Below are 17,792 nucleotides of genomic sequence, written 5' to 3'. Positions count from 1 at the left end.
AAGGGCAGGGACCACTTTTTGTTTGTCACCTTTGTCAGGACACCAATCACTACCCAGCATGGTTCCCAACAGGGTTATGCTTGACAAAAGTTTGCTGAACTGAATTAGCATCCATCCACAGGCTTTTCAGTTCTGATTTTAAATCTGGAGTGGAAATTGACTGTTGTTGAAATATTACCTACTTAATGAAAATGTTTTATACCTAAGGCCATATATATGATACCAAAATAACTAGCTGTTTTAGAAAATTTATCAGGGCCTATAGTCCCAGCTACTCGGGAGGCTGAGGCAAGAGAATCGCATAAGCCCAAGAGTTTGAGGTTGCTGTGAGTTGTGATGCCACAGCACTCTACCCAGGGTGACATAGTGAGACTCTGTCTCTAAACAAAAAAAAAAAAGAAAAGAAAATTTATCAGGAAAAATGATGAGACAAATCACATTTGAATGACACAGACATCAGCTATCGGGGTGGGGAAACTGTGTCCTTCTGATTTCAAGATTAATCTTCTCGAAGCCCCAAAGGAGGTGAGAAAAGCTTCATCTTTCTCTTCTGCACCCCTTTTAATTAAAGGATTTGTTTTATAAAATTTGGTTTCAGTCAAAAGGCCGTACTTAAAAACCTAGAAGGCCACGGTGGTTTTCAGGCCTCGGGTGCCCCGTCTGGCAGTGCGCCAGCAGCAGCACGCTCACCGCAGCAGCACGCTCACCTCTGCAGCTCAGTAAACAGTACAGGGGAATACTAGCGCTTTTCTTAATGACTTGAACAATTCACTTATGTCCTCAAAATACAGAGGGTACTAGAGACAAATATCAACAATCAAGTAAAAAACTCTTCCCTGCAACATTTTTAAAATATCTTAATTAAAAATTTTTAATTTAAATAGCCATCATACAAGTGTGGGAAACTTATCATTGTGCAAACACATCCTGCAATTTTCATTCTTCATGTTTATTATGAAGCTCATAAAATCTGTGGTGAAAAGTTCTCTGTACAAGTACCTCCATAAGGAAAAAGGTGGGGACCCCAAATGCTAGCACAGTGGGGTGCTGATGAAGCCTTGTTTTATACAACATGGTTAATATAATGCAAATATTTCTCCCTTTTATAAATGCTTCTGGACTGACATACCTATCTGCATAATTTAACTCAAAGCCTATTCTAACTAGTAACACCTACGATGGGGCCTTTATCATTATCATTTTTCCAAAAAATAAATTCTCTGAATTGAATGACTGTATTCGGCTTCTTATGTATTTTCATTTTTTTCTCCAACCAGCTTTGAAAGCTCAACCTATTTTAACAAATTGCTCTGCCCCTTTGACACACACACACCAGTTGACCAGATACCTGTAAGGTATCTGTCTTTAAATACCAAGAAATCAACAACATCATGAATAAAAACCCAGCCTCTTAAACTTCTGTAAAATGTTTTAATTTTTGTGGTTAATTTCAGTCTCTCTTTGATTCCATTAAAAAAAACAACAACAACAACACATTCTAGTGGGGCACAGTGGCTCACACTTGTAATCCTGGCACTCTGGTAGGCTGAAGCAGGTGGATCCCTTGAGCTCAGGAGTTGAAGACCACCCTGACTAAGAGTGAGACCCTGTCTCTACTTAAACTAGAAAAAATGAGCTGGGTGTGGTGGCGCACGCCTGTAGCCCCAGCTACTTGGGAGGCTGAGGCAAGAGGATCACTTAAGCCAGAGTTGGAGTTTTCTGGGAGGTATGATGCCATGGCACTCTATCCAGGGTGACAGAGTGAGACTGTGTCAAAATAAATAAATAAATAAATAGATACAAAGGTAAATATACAAGTAAAAAAGCAGATTCTTAACAAGTGCTTTCTCTTTTCAATTTAAGTTCCTGGAATGTCAGATGTAAAAGTTTCTAAAATGTTATCTGAAACATTTTCATCTGAAGTAAGCTAACTGAAGTATAATAGGGCATTCTGATTTTTTTCTTTGAAAAAAAAAATAGAATAAATATCTAGTTGACTTGTTACATGAGCCCAATTAAACCGTGCTGTTAACTGCCTGTCAAACTGATCATTCTCACACCTCTTTAAAGAAGTACAGCAAGTGATCTGATCTCTGTCCTGGCTGAAATGGGAAACAATGGTAAGGACAACACATTTCCAAATTTGACTTGTAGAATTTTTTACTTAAATTTGAATTTCTGCCTGAAAGGCATCACTTTTACTACAAATAGAGATTAAAGACTAATGAAGTCATAAAACATCAGAATCTCATTAGAGAATTTGGGCACCTGAGGGTGGCTCTGGGGATTAAATGAAGCAATGTACATGCCAGACCCTAGTGGTTGGCACTTGGTAAGAACTTGAACCTGAATGACCGAGCTTAACACTCATTTTATGGGCAAGGAACTCTCACTATTCACACACGGAAGGATTCACCAAAAGGGCAAGGAAAATAACTGACCTGAGTTACAGTAATTGAATTGACGTTCTCTGATAAGGCGTTCCAGTTACTCAAGAGATACTAAATAAGTTTGGTGCCATCACTTTAAGGGACTTTTCTAACATTCCCCTATGAATGGCTCTATTTTATTCCTGGAGATTTTATGTCTTGGTTCTAAAAATTAAGTTGAGAGAAAAGCATATTTCTAATCATTTTACTTCCCTTACTTATTCTAAAAACACTGACTTAAAATTATTCCAGGGTTTGACAATCTAACACAACAGAAGCTGAAACCACGTCATTTTAACAGATTTCCTCCATAGCCTAAGGTTTCTCTTTTCTGCATCTCCCAACCGGATCCAGTCAGCTGTTTTCAGAACTAAGGATGTCTCTGAAAGTCAACCAAGGTGCCTCTCACCAGATCTGAGGAGACCAGAAATCTTTGACTTCACATTTTAGTTTCTGTATTCCTGGAACTCAAATGAAACACCAGCTTGAAAAGGCAGGGCGTAGCCAGGAGTGGCTTGGCCACCCAACTGCACCTGTCACCGTTTACCTGTTTGCAAGACCACAGTTCTCTCTTCTCCATCCAGAGACACAATCCTGAAGTTATAGACGGTTCCCGCTTGCAAATCTTGAAGGTTACATCCATAGGTGGTGTTGTCTATCTGGATGGGGTGGCACCATGCAGCCTCCGAGGTGTCACTGCTGTTGATAGGACTAAATTTACAGGGTGACCTCAGAATTGTCCACTGGATAGACGCAGAGCGGCTGGAGACGCTGGACGCTGTCACGGTGAAGTTACACTTCGCCGGCTCAGCCAGGCCTATCTGCAAAAGAAGCAGAGACAACAGGTGACGGCTGCAGCCTGGACTGCCCGGGTGCACGTCCACAGCCAGCTCCCCAAGCCCTCTGTCTGGGCTCATCCCTTGCCCCAGCCTCAGCCACTCATTTTGCCCTCCTCAGCCACTCACTTTGCCCTTTAACTGAAGACGCATAGGGAGGCAGATGGCATCGTTCTCCCCAGCTGCTCCTCTGACAGTAGGGTGACTTGTCAGAGTCTGGGGTAAGGGATGGGGGGAGCTCAAAAGAGGACCATTCTTTCCAAGGGACAGTAAGAAATTTTGCCACCTCCCTGTCCAAGGCACAAACGGGGAGGCCGGAGAGTGGAGTGGGAATGTGGTCTCAGGGAGAAGGCAGCGCACCGGCCCTCGGCCCCTCTCAGGCCACTCACCTGCAGCAGGCTCAGCACGACCCACAAGGCCACGTGGGCTCCATGGCTCAGCATTGCGCTCAGTGGTTATGACCCTGACTAAGCAGCGGGGGCTGGACGCGGGGCGGCGCGGGGGTTCACCTGTTGCGCGCGCTCAGCGCTCTCCCCTCGGGGCTGGCGACGCGCAGGGGCCACCGCGGCCACCGCCGCTGCTGCTGCTGCTGCCGCCCCGGGCGGGCTGCGGACCCGGGAGGCGGCGGGGGCGGGCGGCGCACCGCCCTTCCCACGCTGCCATCCCGACCCGGCCACGGACTTCCGCAATCAAAAGGCAATTTCCTCGTCTCCCGGCAAAGGAACAATGCGCCGGCGAGGGAGGGGGCCGGGGCCCGGGGGGCTGCCCAGGAGCCGTGCGCCGGGCGCCCCGCGCCCGCCTCGCCGCTGCGGTCCCGTCCGACGGCGCGGGGCTCTGCGGCCTCGGCCGACTCTCACTTTCCCCCGCTCTGCCCTCACCGACCCAGGCGTCCCGGTCACAGTTGGGGCTGGCCCCTCTCTCTCCAGGATCCCACCCCGCCCTTCCTCCCTCCACACCCAGCGTCTCCCCCGCCCTATCTTCCTTCCTATCTTCCTCATCTGCTTTCTCCAGGGCCTCTTTTTCTAGGATTAAACTTGACCGCAGCACCTTTCCCTGGATCGCCTGCACTCTCTCCCGAAGGCTTTCATTAGAGCGCCTTTGCCCTTCTCACCTCAGAGCAGCCATGTGCTCCAGAAAAAGAACCACCTGACCTTGGTTCTTCCCTCCCACCCCACTCACTTTCTCTTTTCTCCTGTAGAGATCGGTGTCCTCCCTAAACCCGTTACGAACTGCGCAGACCCGAAGCAAGTACAATCAACATCAGTGGTTCCACGCAGCAGAGCAGTTCCGTAACCGCTTCATCCCACAGTCAAAGCCTTTACATCCATAATTACCCAACAGCGGGGAAGCCGCCTAAACTCTTGTCTGAGGAGAATACTAGTCTTGGCTCAGCTCCCCACAAATTTACAAAGAAATGGACTTTACCCAGCTTTCAGCACCAACTGAGCGCCCTTTGGAAAACGCCTCAGGACCCAGACGGTTCTGTGTCTGAAGGTGGGCGCTGGAAAAGCTCCCAATTAGGGAACAGCAAAACTATTTAATTGTACACAGGTGATAACAGCAAATTATTGCAACAACTTTTATAATTTTTGATTGCTTTGGGGGGCTGCCATCTCCAACAGTGACCAAAAGACATGAGATTCCACATTCTAACTTTCAAATCAGTGGGAAGAACAGACTGCCTCCTTTTCAAGTAAACAAATTATGCACAAAGCTGTCTTTTTGGCTATTTTATCTCATGTATCTCCTTTATGGAAAAGTAGAAAGAAGGTAAAAAGCAAAAAATCATTTCAAATCCTTTTAGAAAACATCTATTTTAAAAATCTGTTAATGAAAAATTAGGTTTCTTTTCTTTCAAGGATTCCCTGAACTTTTAAACTGCTGCTAGACCGGAGATCTCAAATCTCTGCAGCCAGATCAGAGATTTCAGATCTCCTTTGCAAGTTAGCAAACAATTAGAAAAGGTTAAATGTAAAATATCTGTGTCTTTCTTATTTCCTTGCCCAGGTCACTTGTCTTACTGAGGAGCCTGGACTTTGTGCTGCTCCCAAGTTCAAGGGCTCTGTACAGCCTGGTGTATTTTCCAGCCTCCTCAGAGTTGGCCTCGTTCCCCTCCTGCCTTCCACCTGACACCAAGCCTATTTCAAGCTCTGGCTGCCACCAGCCTTTATGGGAGCCTTTTTGCAGCTTTATTACTTCCTTTGCAACATTACCTTTTTCTTGCCTTGCTATATTAAGAAAATAAGTTTCTTTTACAATTTTGTCCACAGCAAAACTGGAATAGTACTTACTTTCAATATTTCACAGGGCTATTGTGAATCATAAGATTACATACAGTAAAAAGAACCTCCATAGACAACCACCTCTCTACAATGACCATCTCCTTCAGTTGACCTTATTTTCATAGACTGGACATGCACCATATCAGTACAGTGGATCTAGTTCTCTATGTTGACCAGTTGGTTGCAGTCCCTTGGGTGGCCAACTTACAGAGGTTCTACTATATATTTTTTGATCTACCAAAGAGGAATGTACATATTTAGAATCCTATGTCCTTTATCTCATTTATTATCTTCAATGTATGTCAAGAATCATAGCAACAATGGTGTGATTGCACCATTAGCCACAGACATCTCTTTTCCTGAGATCTGTGACTATTAGCTCTTTTTTGGAGAATCTTAAGGCTGACAACAAAGCTCTCAAATAATTACTGATCTTAAAAACCCATGAAAATTAGCAAACTAAGAAACAAAAGGGAGTCCTTTTATTTGAGTCTTTTAAACTCAAGCTTTCACTGATTACATTTTTCCCTTTAAAAACAAATGTATTACTATGAGAAATTAGAGAGGATTGTAATAGAGTCAAGGAAATATAGAACTTGGGGAAGCTGCCACAGATGTCATGTTCTATATGAGAAGTATGAAACTATTGTACAAAGTCTGAATACATTGATTCGTTTTGTTCTTTGTTCTCATCTTTGTTTGGAATTCCTCAACTTCTTCTGAGTCTGTTTATCTTGCATAAAGGCATTGCATTTGCTTTAGAAGTTACTGCCTTCCAGGGACTGGGATCAGCCACTCTGCATGATTTCAGGGGACAACCTCTTCTTGCCACTAGGAAGTTTTTCTCAGACTTCATGGGAAGGGCGAGGCTGCTTTTGATTTGACATAAGTGAAAAAACAGCTGTTTTAAAAAAATTGTCATGGTAATTAATTCACAATTATGTGATAATTAACATGATCAGTAATTATGAAGCACAGCTGAAAACATGGACTTTCTGAAGGGAAAGAGAAAAAGGTGGAAAAGATAAGAGTAGGAGGGAAGCCAAAAGGCGGAATGGGGGGGGAAGAAGAGGGAGGGAGTGTCCCTTAGGAAAGTGGTTATCAGAGCACAGCATTAGTACTCCCTGAGAATTTCCTAGAAATGCAAATTCTAATAGCTTTTCAACAGACTTAAGGAATCAGAATTGCTGGGGGTAGAACCCAATAATCTGTGTCTTAACAAGCCCTCCTGTTCTAGTTGGTGAGAAAGAGCCACTTAAATTCCAGACAAAAGTCTGAGATTGTGCCCTTATCCTGAATGAGATTTTATATTCAGGAAAGTTAAAGATACCATGTTGTTCTTTTTTCTCTTACATTTTACTGAGCTGTCCAGTTATAAGAAGCTGCATAGATAATTTAAAAGGTCTTCAACAATGTTAGAATGTGTCATTTAAGTAAATTGGTGACCTCGATAATATGTGATATACAGGGTTTGATATTTTTGGCTTCTCATTAAAAACAAAGTGTGGGTTGGGAGCAGTGGCTCACACTTGTTATTCTAGCACTCTGGGAGGCCTACAGGAGGAGCATGGCTTGAGGTCAGGAGTCTGAGAAGAGCCTGGGCAGCACAGTGAGACTCTGTCTCTACAAACATTTTTGTTGGAGAATTTGTGGGCATGATAGCAGGTGTCTCTGGGCCCAGCTACTCAGGAGACTTAGGCAGGATCATCACTTGAGCCCAGGAGTTTGAGGCTGTAGTGAAGTAGGTTTGCACCAAAGCACCCCAGCCTGGGTGACAAAGTGAGACTTAGTCTCAGAAAAAAAAGTGTCTCTGCTAAAGGAAAGAGGATCGATATGCAGCAAACTTAATAGGCATGAGACATATGGCCAGTTTGATACTTGTCCTCTTAGGAAGTACTTTTGTTAAGCAAATCCCACCCTTGGCTTTTCTCCAGATATTTTTAAAAAAATAAAAGCATACTAATCAGATGAATGTGTCAATTCAAAACAATTATAAGATAGCAAATTATAATAATTTAATATAATTAAATTCTAAGTTTTAATTTAAACTGGCTCAATAGTACATTATGGCAAAAGCAAAGATAATTTTAACTGGTAGATGGTGTACACATTTACAAAGAGATAGATTAAAATGTAAGGAAACATTATTTTGATAGGTTTTTTTTTTTTTTTTAATGACCATCCTATTTGGCTCGGCGCCCCTAGTTCAGTGAGTAGGGCACCGGCCACATATACCCAGGCTGGTGGGTTTGAGCCCGGCCTGAGCCTGCTAAACAACAATGACAACTCCAACCAAAAAATAGCTGTGCATTGGGGAGGGCGTCTGTAGTCCCAGCTGCTTGGGAGGCTGAAGCAAGAGAATCTCTTCAGCCTTGAGGTTGCTGTGAGCTGTGATGCCACCATACTCTACAGAGGGCGACATAGTGAGACTCTGTCTCAAAAAAAAAAAGACCATCCTATTTTATATTTAGAAATACAGCTTAGAATATTTATATTTCAAGGAGTCTTTCTAGATAAACGTTCTATAGCATAGGTGTCTAGGAAAATGGAAATAATGAAAGCATTAGGAGGGCAGTTGTAAGGATTAAATGAAAAGGCATGTTTCATATGCATAGTACAGTTTCTGGCCAAAGGGCTCAATGGATGTTACGTTCTATGATTACCAGTAATGATACTCTATGAATAACGTTAAAGTGAATCACAGATACTGAGCACTCAGGGACACTGGGGAACAACAGTCTATGGATGCAAATATCTTTGTGTGAACATCCAAATGATGATAAATTATCATTGCTCTCCCTCTCTTACCCAAGACAAACTCTTTCGTATATCAGAACCAAAGACATTTAATGGCTGCCCATTTTGTTGGACAGGCCACATTTTTTTTAAATACTGGAAGGGAGGGGTGGGAGTGTCAGATGTATCTCTAATGTCAGGTTCCACTGTCCCTCTCCAACACATCTCTAAGATTTCCTAGCATTTTTTTTCTACACAAATTCTCTCCTATTCCCTTCCCCCACTATTTTTTTTTTAATTTGGAAGAAATGGGCCTTGTATGGGTTTTGTCCTAACTTTGTAACCACAACAGAGTCAAATGACCTACAACCAGATGTAACAGTGAACAAATCACTTCTCAACCTTAAGTCTTTTTGCTATACCTTCACTGGCTCCAATTCCCACCACCTCGCCTTCACTGGCTCCAATTCCCACCACCTCGCCTTCACTGGCACCAATTCCCATCACCTCGCCTTCACTGGCTCCAATTCCCACCACCTCGCCTTCACTGGCACCAATTCCCACCACCTCGCCTTCACTGGCACCAATTCCCAACACCTCACCTTCACTGGCACCAATTCCCAACACCTCGCCTTCACTGGCTCCAATTCCCACCACCTAGCCCTCAGAGGTGAGTCTACCTCACAGGAGTCTCAGCATTCATGCTGAAGGGGTGGGGGGTCACCCTGCATGGGCGAGGCTGCTTTATATTTTGCTTTCAGGAACTAGGTCAGGATTGTCATAAACATTGATTCACCAGGGGGCCCCCCCGCCCCAGTAGATAAATGAAACAGGGTTTAAGATAACATCAGCTTTAAAGGAAAAGATAAAAAAAAATCACCCATTTTATCTCCCCTAGAAAACCATGAGTAGAGGGTTAAAGCTCTGCCTTCTTTTTATTCTGAACATTGTAATTGCTAAACGGTTACTTCCCATGAACAAATAGCACGGGCAACTTCTTTTGCTTTGATAGTGAGAGCTGAACATTGCTTTAAGCCTTGGAATAAGTAGGTAATGTTGAGAAACTGAGGAGATTTTATATGTAAGAAGAAACCCTGGATTTTGACTTTGCTTTAAAAAATCTTAAGAATGAACTGGGACCCACACTCTGCCGGCCTCTTCAGTCAGGTCTAATCACACTCAGTTTCCTCACCCTGCCCTTCTCTGCGGGGTGAGGCAGACAAGTGGCATCTCAGAGATCCCTGCATGTTGGGGTTGACCCCGATCAAAGTAGAGGATCACAGGATTTTGTCATGTTTTTAAAAAATGTGCTGCTAAAACCATCAGCTACATTATAGACCTCTTGAAGGAAGGGTCTTGTCTCTTTATTAATCTCCTTTCACTCTCAGGTCAGGGAGACCCAATGTCCACTTATACATTGACATTGTAAACACTCACACCCCAGCAGGACACAGGGCTGGCCCAGTATCTGTAAATGTTAAAAAAAATGCATAGCAGTCTTCAGCTGCTCTAGGGCAGACCTAGAGCTCTGAGCTTCACAGTCTTCACTAATCAACTGTTAGTATCTAGCACTCATGCCTTAGGAAAAGCTAGTGTCCACGAAGCCCATGTTTCAGATGAACAAACCCTATTTCCAGAGAAGAGGGCGTCCTCAACAATCAGGAGGTCATTCCGGATGCCATGAGGCCAAAATTCATAAGAAACCTCACATTGGCTATGCCCTCTCCACTGCCTGTCCTGGGCTGGCAGCGGCCTTGCTGCACATGGGGGCGTGTTCACAGAGCCCCCGTGAGCAGCAGGCACTTACATATCAAAGCTACACACAGGAGGTGTACTTGCTGGCCTAAATCAATTAGGGATCCAAAATATTAAGAGCCCTGATAGAAACATAGGTGGCTCCCACTCCCAAATGGAAGGTTCCCCAGTGAGGGGCCTATCTGGGTCTAGCAATGGCAGAATTCTGCTGCCAGCCCAGCAAGGTGTGGGAAGAAGGGAAAAGGAATTTCACTCCAAAGACAGCTCCTGGCAACCATAGCTTTTCCCACTCAGTCACTTTCACAGTACTTCATAATAACTGGGCTTCAAAGCTGTTGTTCTGTGAGTGGAACTTGGGAGAACAACCAACATCAGCTGGGTGAATGAGATGTAAAGAGGGGGCGGTTTCCTCCAGGGTTTATCTCATCAGCACACTTGCCAGTGAGGCATCCCAGGCCCAGCCCGCCTCTCACCACCATTCCTCTCCTGGTATTTGCTCTCCTTCCTCCTTCCCTCCCTCTCCCCTTGCTCCCTCCCCGCCCCCCAGTCCTCAAGGAAGACAGACCTTGGGCCGCTGGCATATTCCTAACTCAGTAGCATTTCTTGGATTCTACCCTCTGAAAGCTTTTAAGTAAACTCTTTTTCTAATTATTTTTAAAACTTTTATTTTGAAATAATTTCAAATTTCCAGAGAAGTCGAGAGAGTTGTAAGGGCTTCCACACAGCCTTGCCCAGATTCACCACTTCGTTCTTTAGCTTTCTGTCATAGTTGCTTTATCATTCTTTCTCTTTCTCTCTCCATATATAATATTTTTACCTGTACCCTTTTTTTTGTAGTTTTTGGCCAGGGCTGAGTTTGAACCCGCCATCTCCAGCATATGGGGCCAGCGCCCTACTCCTTTGAGACACAGGCACCACCCCTGCCTGAACCATTTTGAAATAGGTTGCATATATCCTGAGTTAAATGTACGATGTCAGTAAAGTTATGAAAATCAGGAAATTCTAAGCCCACAGTCCCTATTTCAATTTTGTCAATGATCACAATAATGTCCTTTTTTTTTTTTTTTTTTTTTTCTCCTCTTTGGGAAATCTCACCCTGTTGCCCTGGGTATAGTGCAGTGGCATCATACCTCACAGCAAACTCAAACTCATGGGCTCAAGCAATCCTCTTGCCTCACCCTCTCTAGTAGCTGGGACTACAGGTGCCCGCCACAACGCCCAGCTAGTTTTTCTATTTTTAGTAGAGATGGGGACTCGCTCTTGCTCAGGCTGGTCTCAAACTCCTGAACTCAAGGGATCCACCCACCTTGGCCTCTCAGAGTGCTAGAATTACAGGCGTGAGCCACCCCCCTGGCCCACAATAATGTCCTTTTTAGTATTTTCTGTGTTTTTTTCTAGTATAAGATCCAGCCCAAAATTTAATGGCATTTCTTAATCTTCTCATTTGGAACAATTCCTCAGTCTTTTAAAATTACCTTTCTGAGATTGGTCTTCTGAGCGATGCTGGGGGTTATTTGCAGAGCATTGCCCTCCATATGAACTTTCTGATATTCTCTTATAAGATTCAAACTACACCTCCCCAGCAGCACTTCCTCTCTCTTCCTGCTTCCAGTGGTTTTCTCCACGGGCTGATTATTCAGTTATTCTCCAATGGATTGCAAAGTTGGTTGCACATTGGGAGATTTTCACACTACTGGTACTGAGGTAAGAGACCTCAGCAAATTCTGATTCAGTGGGTGTGAGGTGGAATTTTAGAATCTTAAAACATTTTTTAAAAATCTTCCCAGGTAATTTTATTTTTTATTATTTTTTTTTTTTGTAGAGACAGAGTCTCACTGTACCGCCCTCGGGTAGAGTGCCGTGGTGTCACATGGCTCACAGCAACCTCTAACTCTTGGGCTTCCGCGATTCTCTTGCCTCAGCCTCCCGAGCAGCTGGGACTACAGGCGCCCGCCACAATGCCCGGCTATTTTTTGGTTGCGGTTTGGCCGGGGCTGGGTTTGAACCCGCCACCCTCGGCATATGGGGCCGGCGCCCTACTCACTGAGCCACAGGCGCCGCCCCGGTAATTTTATTTTTTTAAACAGAAAGGTGTTTTGCTTTTTGTCCAGGCTGGAGTGCAGTGGCACAATCATAGTTCTCTGCTGCCTCCAACTCCTGGCTCAAGGGATCCTTAGCCACTCGAGTAGCTGGGGCTACAGGCCAGTGTCACCACATCCAGCTAATTCTGTTTTCTTTTTTAAGATACAAGGTCCCCTTATGTTGCCCAGGCTGGTCTTCAACTCCTGGCCTCATGAGATCCTCCTGCCCAGCCTCCCCATTTGCTGGATTCCGATGTGTGAGAGGCGTTCTCTCTCAATGGCACATCTTGGCCTCTCCTGCAATCTCATCCTCTCTCCTGCTGCCTCAGCCCTTGTCTGAGGTAGACCTTATCTGTCCATGGACAACAGTGTGCTGGAGAAAGACTGGCATATTAAAGAGTCCATTTCAAAGGACCACTCGGTCTTGTGGTTGCATTTTATTTGCATATAATTACATATTTGTCCATCAGTATATGCTGGGGAATTGGTTCCAGCTCCAGACCCATAACCAAATCATCAAGTCCCACTGTAGTGGGTGCTTTGAAACTCGTATATAGGAAAAAGTTGGTCTTCCAAATACCTGGGCTTTGAATTCCACAAAATATGGAATTCCATATTTTCCATCTGTATTTGGATGAAAAAAGCTGCTAGTAAGTGGACCTGCACTGTTCAAACCCATGTTGTTTGAGGGTCCACTGTACATGTTGACAAAATACCAACATGGTCTTCGTGTCTAAGAATGGAAAGTGATGCAAGTCACAGATGACTAAAACTGAATGGAAGGAAAGACAAGCCCTGGGGACTTTAACACTGGCAGGGGCTAGGTGGAGTGAACTGTAAACCACATTTATGCCATTGGCAAATTAAGAAAACTGCATTCCTTTTCAGAATGAGACTTGAATCAAGCTCACTGTAAAATAGGGTTTTCAGACATGTATCCCTCCCCCATTTTGTTACTCCCCTCTTTGCTTATTTGTAGCCCAGAGTCTCAGAACCAGTTCATATTTTATCCCATTCACAGCAGGCAATCGAAGAGTCATGAGGAGATGGGGAATGGTTTGATCCCTCCAGGCCTTTGCCTCGGTAAAGGGGAGTATTGTCCCATTTTCAGTTCTGGCCACAGAAGAGTGGTGACAATGGGGTGTCTCCCCTGCATACTTTGATCCAATAAAGGAGGTTACCCCAGGCTTTCAGGGGAGGGGAAGGCCGGGAAGGAGAGGGGAAACGTCTCTTCATTTATTTGGAGACTCATCCTGATCTCTTTGAAGGCCAAAGCGCGGAAGCATAGATCTGTGAAAGCCCAGACCAGTACCACGAGGGCTATTCATGAGCTGAGGAAATGCACCCCCTCCCAGGCCAGTGCAGGGGCGTGGGGAGAGGAGGAAGGCGGTGCTCCTCCAGACGAGATTTATAGAGATGTGGCAGTGTCAGGACTGCCAGGAACATTTCTACTGCATACTCAGCATTTTGTCCTTTTCAAAGCATTTTCCCAAAATACATTGGTGCATCTGGGTGTGATGACCTTGTGAAGTAGACAGGGTGGGAACAGCGAAACAAAAACAAGAAGCCAGGGTCATTTGCTAACACTATTGCATATTTACCCGAAATAGCCAGTGTTTTAAGCACTTTGCTTAATCAGATTTTAATCTTGTCTTGGGAGGCAGATAGAGTATTCACAAGTATTTTATTTTAGAGAGAAATGAGTATGACTTGAGTTGAGTAAAGAGTAGATTTCACCACTGGGGTTTGAGCCTGGTCTCTCCATCACCAGAGCCGAAGCTCTTTACCTTGGTGTGTCAAACCACCTGCATGAAGGTCATGGGGCCAAGAGGGGCTCTGGATTGGGCCTCTCCTGAGAATATATTACTCAACAGTAGACAGAGGTTGGTCAGGTTTGAAGCCAAGTGAAATCCAAGGGCCACCCTTCCTCCCTATGGAGTCCACCTCACCAATTTAACTGTTCCTCCTATACCCCACTGCTCAGAGTCTGGGCATGGTGGCTCACACCTGTGACCTTAGCACTTTGGGAGGCTGAAGCAGGAGGACTTCTTGAGGCCAGGAGTTAGAGACCAGCCTGGGCAACAAGAAAGACCCCATCTGTACAAAAATACAAAATTTAGACAGGAGTGGTGGTACACATCTGTAGACCCAGTCACTCAGGAAGCTGAGGCTGGAGGATCACTTGAGCCCAAGAGTTTGAGGTTACTGTCAGCTATGATGATGCCACTGCATTCTGGTGACAGAGTGAGATCCTGTCTCAAAACAAACAAAAGAAGTATCAGTGTGACTTGAGGGCTTGTTAAAACACAAATTGTTGGGGGGCCCTACATACAGAATTTCTTTCTTAGTAGATCGAAGGCAGGTCCCCAGGCTTACATTTCTACTAAGTTTGGGGTCTTGGGTTTGTACTTGCAGAACAACTGATGCAGATATTTCCTGACTCACAGACAAGCTTCCTGTCCCACCAACTTTGCCTTGTGAAGACCCACATAGCCACATAATACTATTTATAAAGGTAGTAACAGTAATAGCAGCAGTTAACATTAATTAAAGTATTTCATATGAGTCCTCAGATCTAGCTAGACCTGAAGTGGCTAAAAAAGACAATAAATAACAAACTATTGTACTATTTTCAAGGCACTCACTACTCAGGCAAATGATGTGTGTTAATTCATTTATTATTCTGGGTTGGAGTGGGGGGAGGATAGAGAGAGCACGTGCAACACAGAGTTTTGACCAAGTTCTGGCCATGAATGTGGCTTTCCAAAGCCAGAGCCCCCAGAGTGGCAGGTAAGGATGCGAGAAAAGGGAAGAAAAAAGAGAAAAGCAGGGGAAATTTTGATCCCAAAGAGTCAAGTTTGGACAATTTTGCAATAGCACTAATGACGAGTGATTCCTAGGTTTGAAATCATCACTTCCTTGGCATCTACCTTCATTCCCAGGCATCTGTGTAACAGATAGGCGGCTGGATGTTCGGGGATGCGTGTGCATGTCTGTGCGTGCATGTGCAGTGCGTGCGTGTGCGCACGTGCACACGTGTGTGCATGTGTGTGAGTGTGAGCATGTGTGTGCATGTGTGTGTGTTTGTACGCATGTGTGCGCATGTATGTGTGTGTGCATTGCGTGCATGCACTTGTATGTCTGTGCGTTAGTGTGCGTGTTTGCTCTTTTTTGCTATGTCGATCCCTAGTCATTTGACATTGGATAAATCTTCAACCTGTTTAAGTTTAGTTAACCAAAAAATAGAGCCAGCGATGCTGTTGCGGCTGCTGCTGATACTGTGGTAGCCTGTTCAGTGGCCACAGTCTCCTCCCACCTGGTAGGTATGCCCCTCTGCAACCTGACTTTTCAGCTTTCCCCATCAGAAGGTGGAGTCTATTTCCTGGCTCCCTGGATGTGGCCTGGCTTGAGACTTGTGTTGACCAATAGCATGTGTAATTCCAGAGCTGAGGCCTCCAGGCTCTGGTAGCTTCTACCCTGGCCCTGTGGTGAAGCTGCACATGCCATCTGGAGAGGAAGCTGGGGTAGCCCACTGGAAGGTGAGCGGCCACGTGCAGGACTGCTGGATGCCCAGCCTGCAGCCAACATCGACTACTGTGCTGACCCTTCAATCTGAATGCAGCTGCAAGGGTAATCCAGAGAGAAACCAGCAGAGGAACCACCCAGTCATCCAGCAAAATCAAGAGCAATATAAACTGCCATCGTTTTAAACAATTAAGTTTTGAGGAAGTTTGTCACACAGTGATGGAAAATGGGTAGAGGGCCAAGACACTGAGAGTGTATGAAAGTGTTTAGCATCATTCCTGATACACAAACTGCAGCTAGTATATTGTTATCCCCACATTCTCTTCCTGTGGATGCTGTATAACCTCTATTTATGTTTTACTTCCTCGTCATTCAAAGGGACTCCTAGTGGAAGGAGGGACACAGACACTCAACACCTCTCTCTTGAAGTATTTTGTGACATCACCCCTACTCTCAGTTCATGTTCTAACTCCCCCCCATCCTTTGATCGTGGGTCTAGAACACTGTGGTTACTCCATATATGTTAATTAGTGGTAATGATGTAATATTTCCAAACATAAAATCTGTTATTCTTTCTTCTATAGATTTCTATCTCATGTTAAGTCTTCTAAAATCTTGATGCTGTATATTTATTGGGACAAAAGGAATGACAGATAATTTAATGGTGTCATGAATTAAAATAGTGAGTAGGAATTAAGGACTGTGTCTGGAGGAATTAGGCATTTGAAAACATGTATTTGGATATATTTGGGATACATCCTGAACCTGGGAGAATTCCCATAGGGCTACTCTACCACCTCAGTATTTTCTGTATCCGTAGCAGAGTGCTGATCCCACACTCAATGACTTTGATCATCTTTCCATTTATTTTCACATCCTCCATGCCAAGTAGTAGGTGCTCAATAAATGAGTATAGACTTGCAGGATCGGATAAAAGTGATTAAATCTCCAAGTTTCCGTAAAATGCTACTTTTAGGTAAAGAACAGAATCACTTTCTAACTTTCACTCTTCCCTCTTTCCCCACCTCTCATTAGGTTAATTCCATATTTCTTTAAGCTGAGTCCAGCTTTTCCTCCTCCAGAAGACAGTACCAGGAGCCTTTACGCCAGTCAGCATCCTCTTTGGTATTCTCTAAAATCCCCTGTATATCTCGATTTCTCTCAAAGCCTTGGTTAGTTCCTTCAGGGCAACAATTTTGTGTCCTAGTAAAGAACAGCAGTAACTACTATCATTTCACAAATGCTTATTAAGGAACAAGTCATCCCTCTCAATCTTGCAATAGCCCTCAAAGATGAGGTTCCACTCTACAGATGAGGAAACTGAGGCTTGGAGAGTTTCAGTAACTTGTCCTGGTCACCTTGCTAGGAAGAGTCAGAGCCAGGGCTTTGGCCTCAGAGCCTGAGTTTTCTTGGACTCTGTTCTAACACTGGTTTAGCCCTTGAGAAATGTTTGTTGAGTAGGTGGACATTTTCGAAAGGTACTAGGTTAACAGCCATCATTGTCTCCTTTTCTTTCTTTCTTTTTAAAATATATTTTGTGTGTGTGAGAGAGAGAGTGTGTGAGTATATGGGGACAAGAGAAAGGATGATTAAGACATGAAATGGGTGAAATAGAAGGGGACAACAGGAACTGAATAATTAGTTTTTCAGTGAAGTGCCAGCTGTATTAGATAATATAAACATGTTAAGAACTAGATACACACAGACTTCAAAACATTTGGACGATAAAAAGCATAGCTAATCTACATGACCATCCCGACCTGGACATTAGCAGTAAACAACTGATCTGCCACCCAAGTGGCTGATTCCACCCACTTCCACCACTGCAACCTACTCAACTGGCAGTGCTTTGCACTTTCCCATTCCAATTTCACTCCACTCTGCTCTGCTTCAACTCACTTATTCTACCCTCTTGGCCCCCTTACTCCATTCCTTTTCTTGCCACTCCATTCCATTCTATTTATTCCACTCCACTCCATTCTATCTACTCCAATCCATTCCACTCCACTCCATTCTATCCACTCCACTCAACTCCATTGCACTTTACTCTATTCCACTCTGCTCTATTCCATTCCACTCTACTCTGTTTCACTCCACTCCACTCCATTCTATCCATTCCACCCCACTCCACTCCATTCTACTCCACTC

General features: G+C 44.4%; 1 protein-coding gene across 2 annotated transcripts in view; it reads right to left on the bottom strand.

The window, feature by feature from the left end:
- Positions 1-17,792, bottom strand: part of PTPRB (protein tyrosine phosphatase receptor type B) — a 133,573-nt gene that overhangs the window by 86,088 nt on the left and 29,693 nt on the right. Inside the window, exons 1-2 of one of the 2 annotated variants that reach the window (XM_053583628.1) lie at positions 3,655-4,156; positions 2,977-3,250 (exon numbers count right to left, since the gene is read on the bottom strand). In XM_053583628.1, coding sequence (XP_053439603.1) covers positions 2,977-3,250; positions 3,655-3,708 — 328 coding nt within the window. In that variant the 5' untranslated portion in view covers positions 3,709-4,156. Of the gene's footprint in view, positions 1-2,976; positions 3,251-3,654; positions 4,157-17,792 lie in introns of those variants that run through there. The other variant, XM_053583627.1, reaches the window with a different exon arrangement.

The sequence above is a fragment of the Nycticebus coucang genome, chromosome 3 (genome assembly GCF_027406575.1).
Source record: "Nycticebus coucang isolate mNycCou1 chromosome 3, mNycCou1.pri, whole genome shotgun sequence".
NCBI classification, from domain to species: Eukaryota; Metazoa; Chordata; class Mammalia; order Primates; family Lorisidae; genus Nycticebus; species Nycticebus coucang.
Note: the sequence above shows the minus strand (reverse complement) of the source record. Positions and strands in the feature narration are given on the sequence as shown.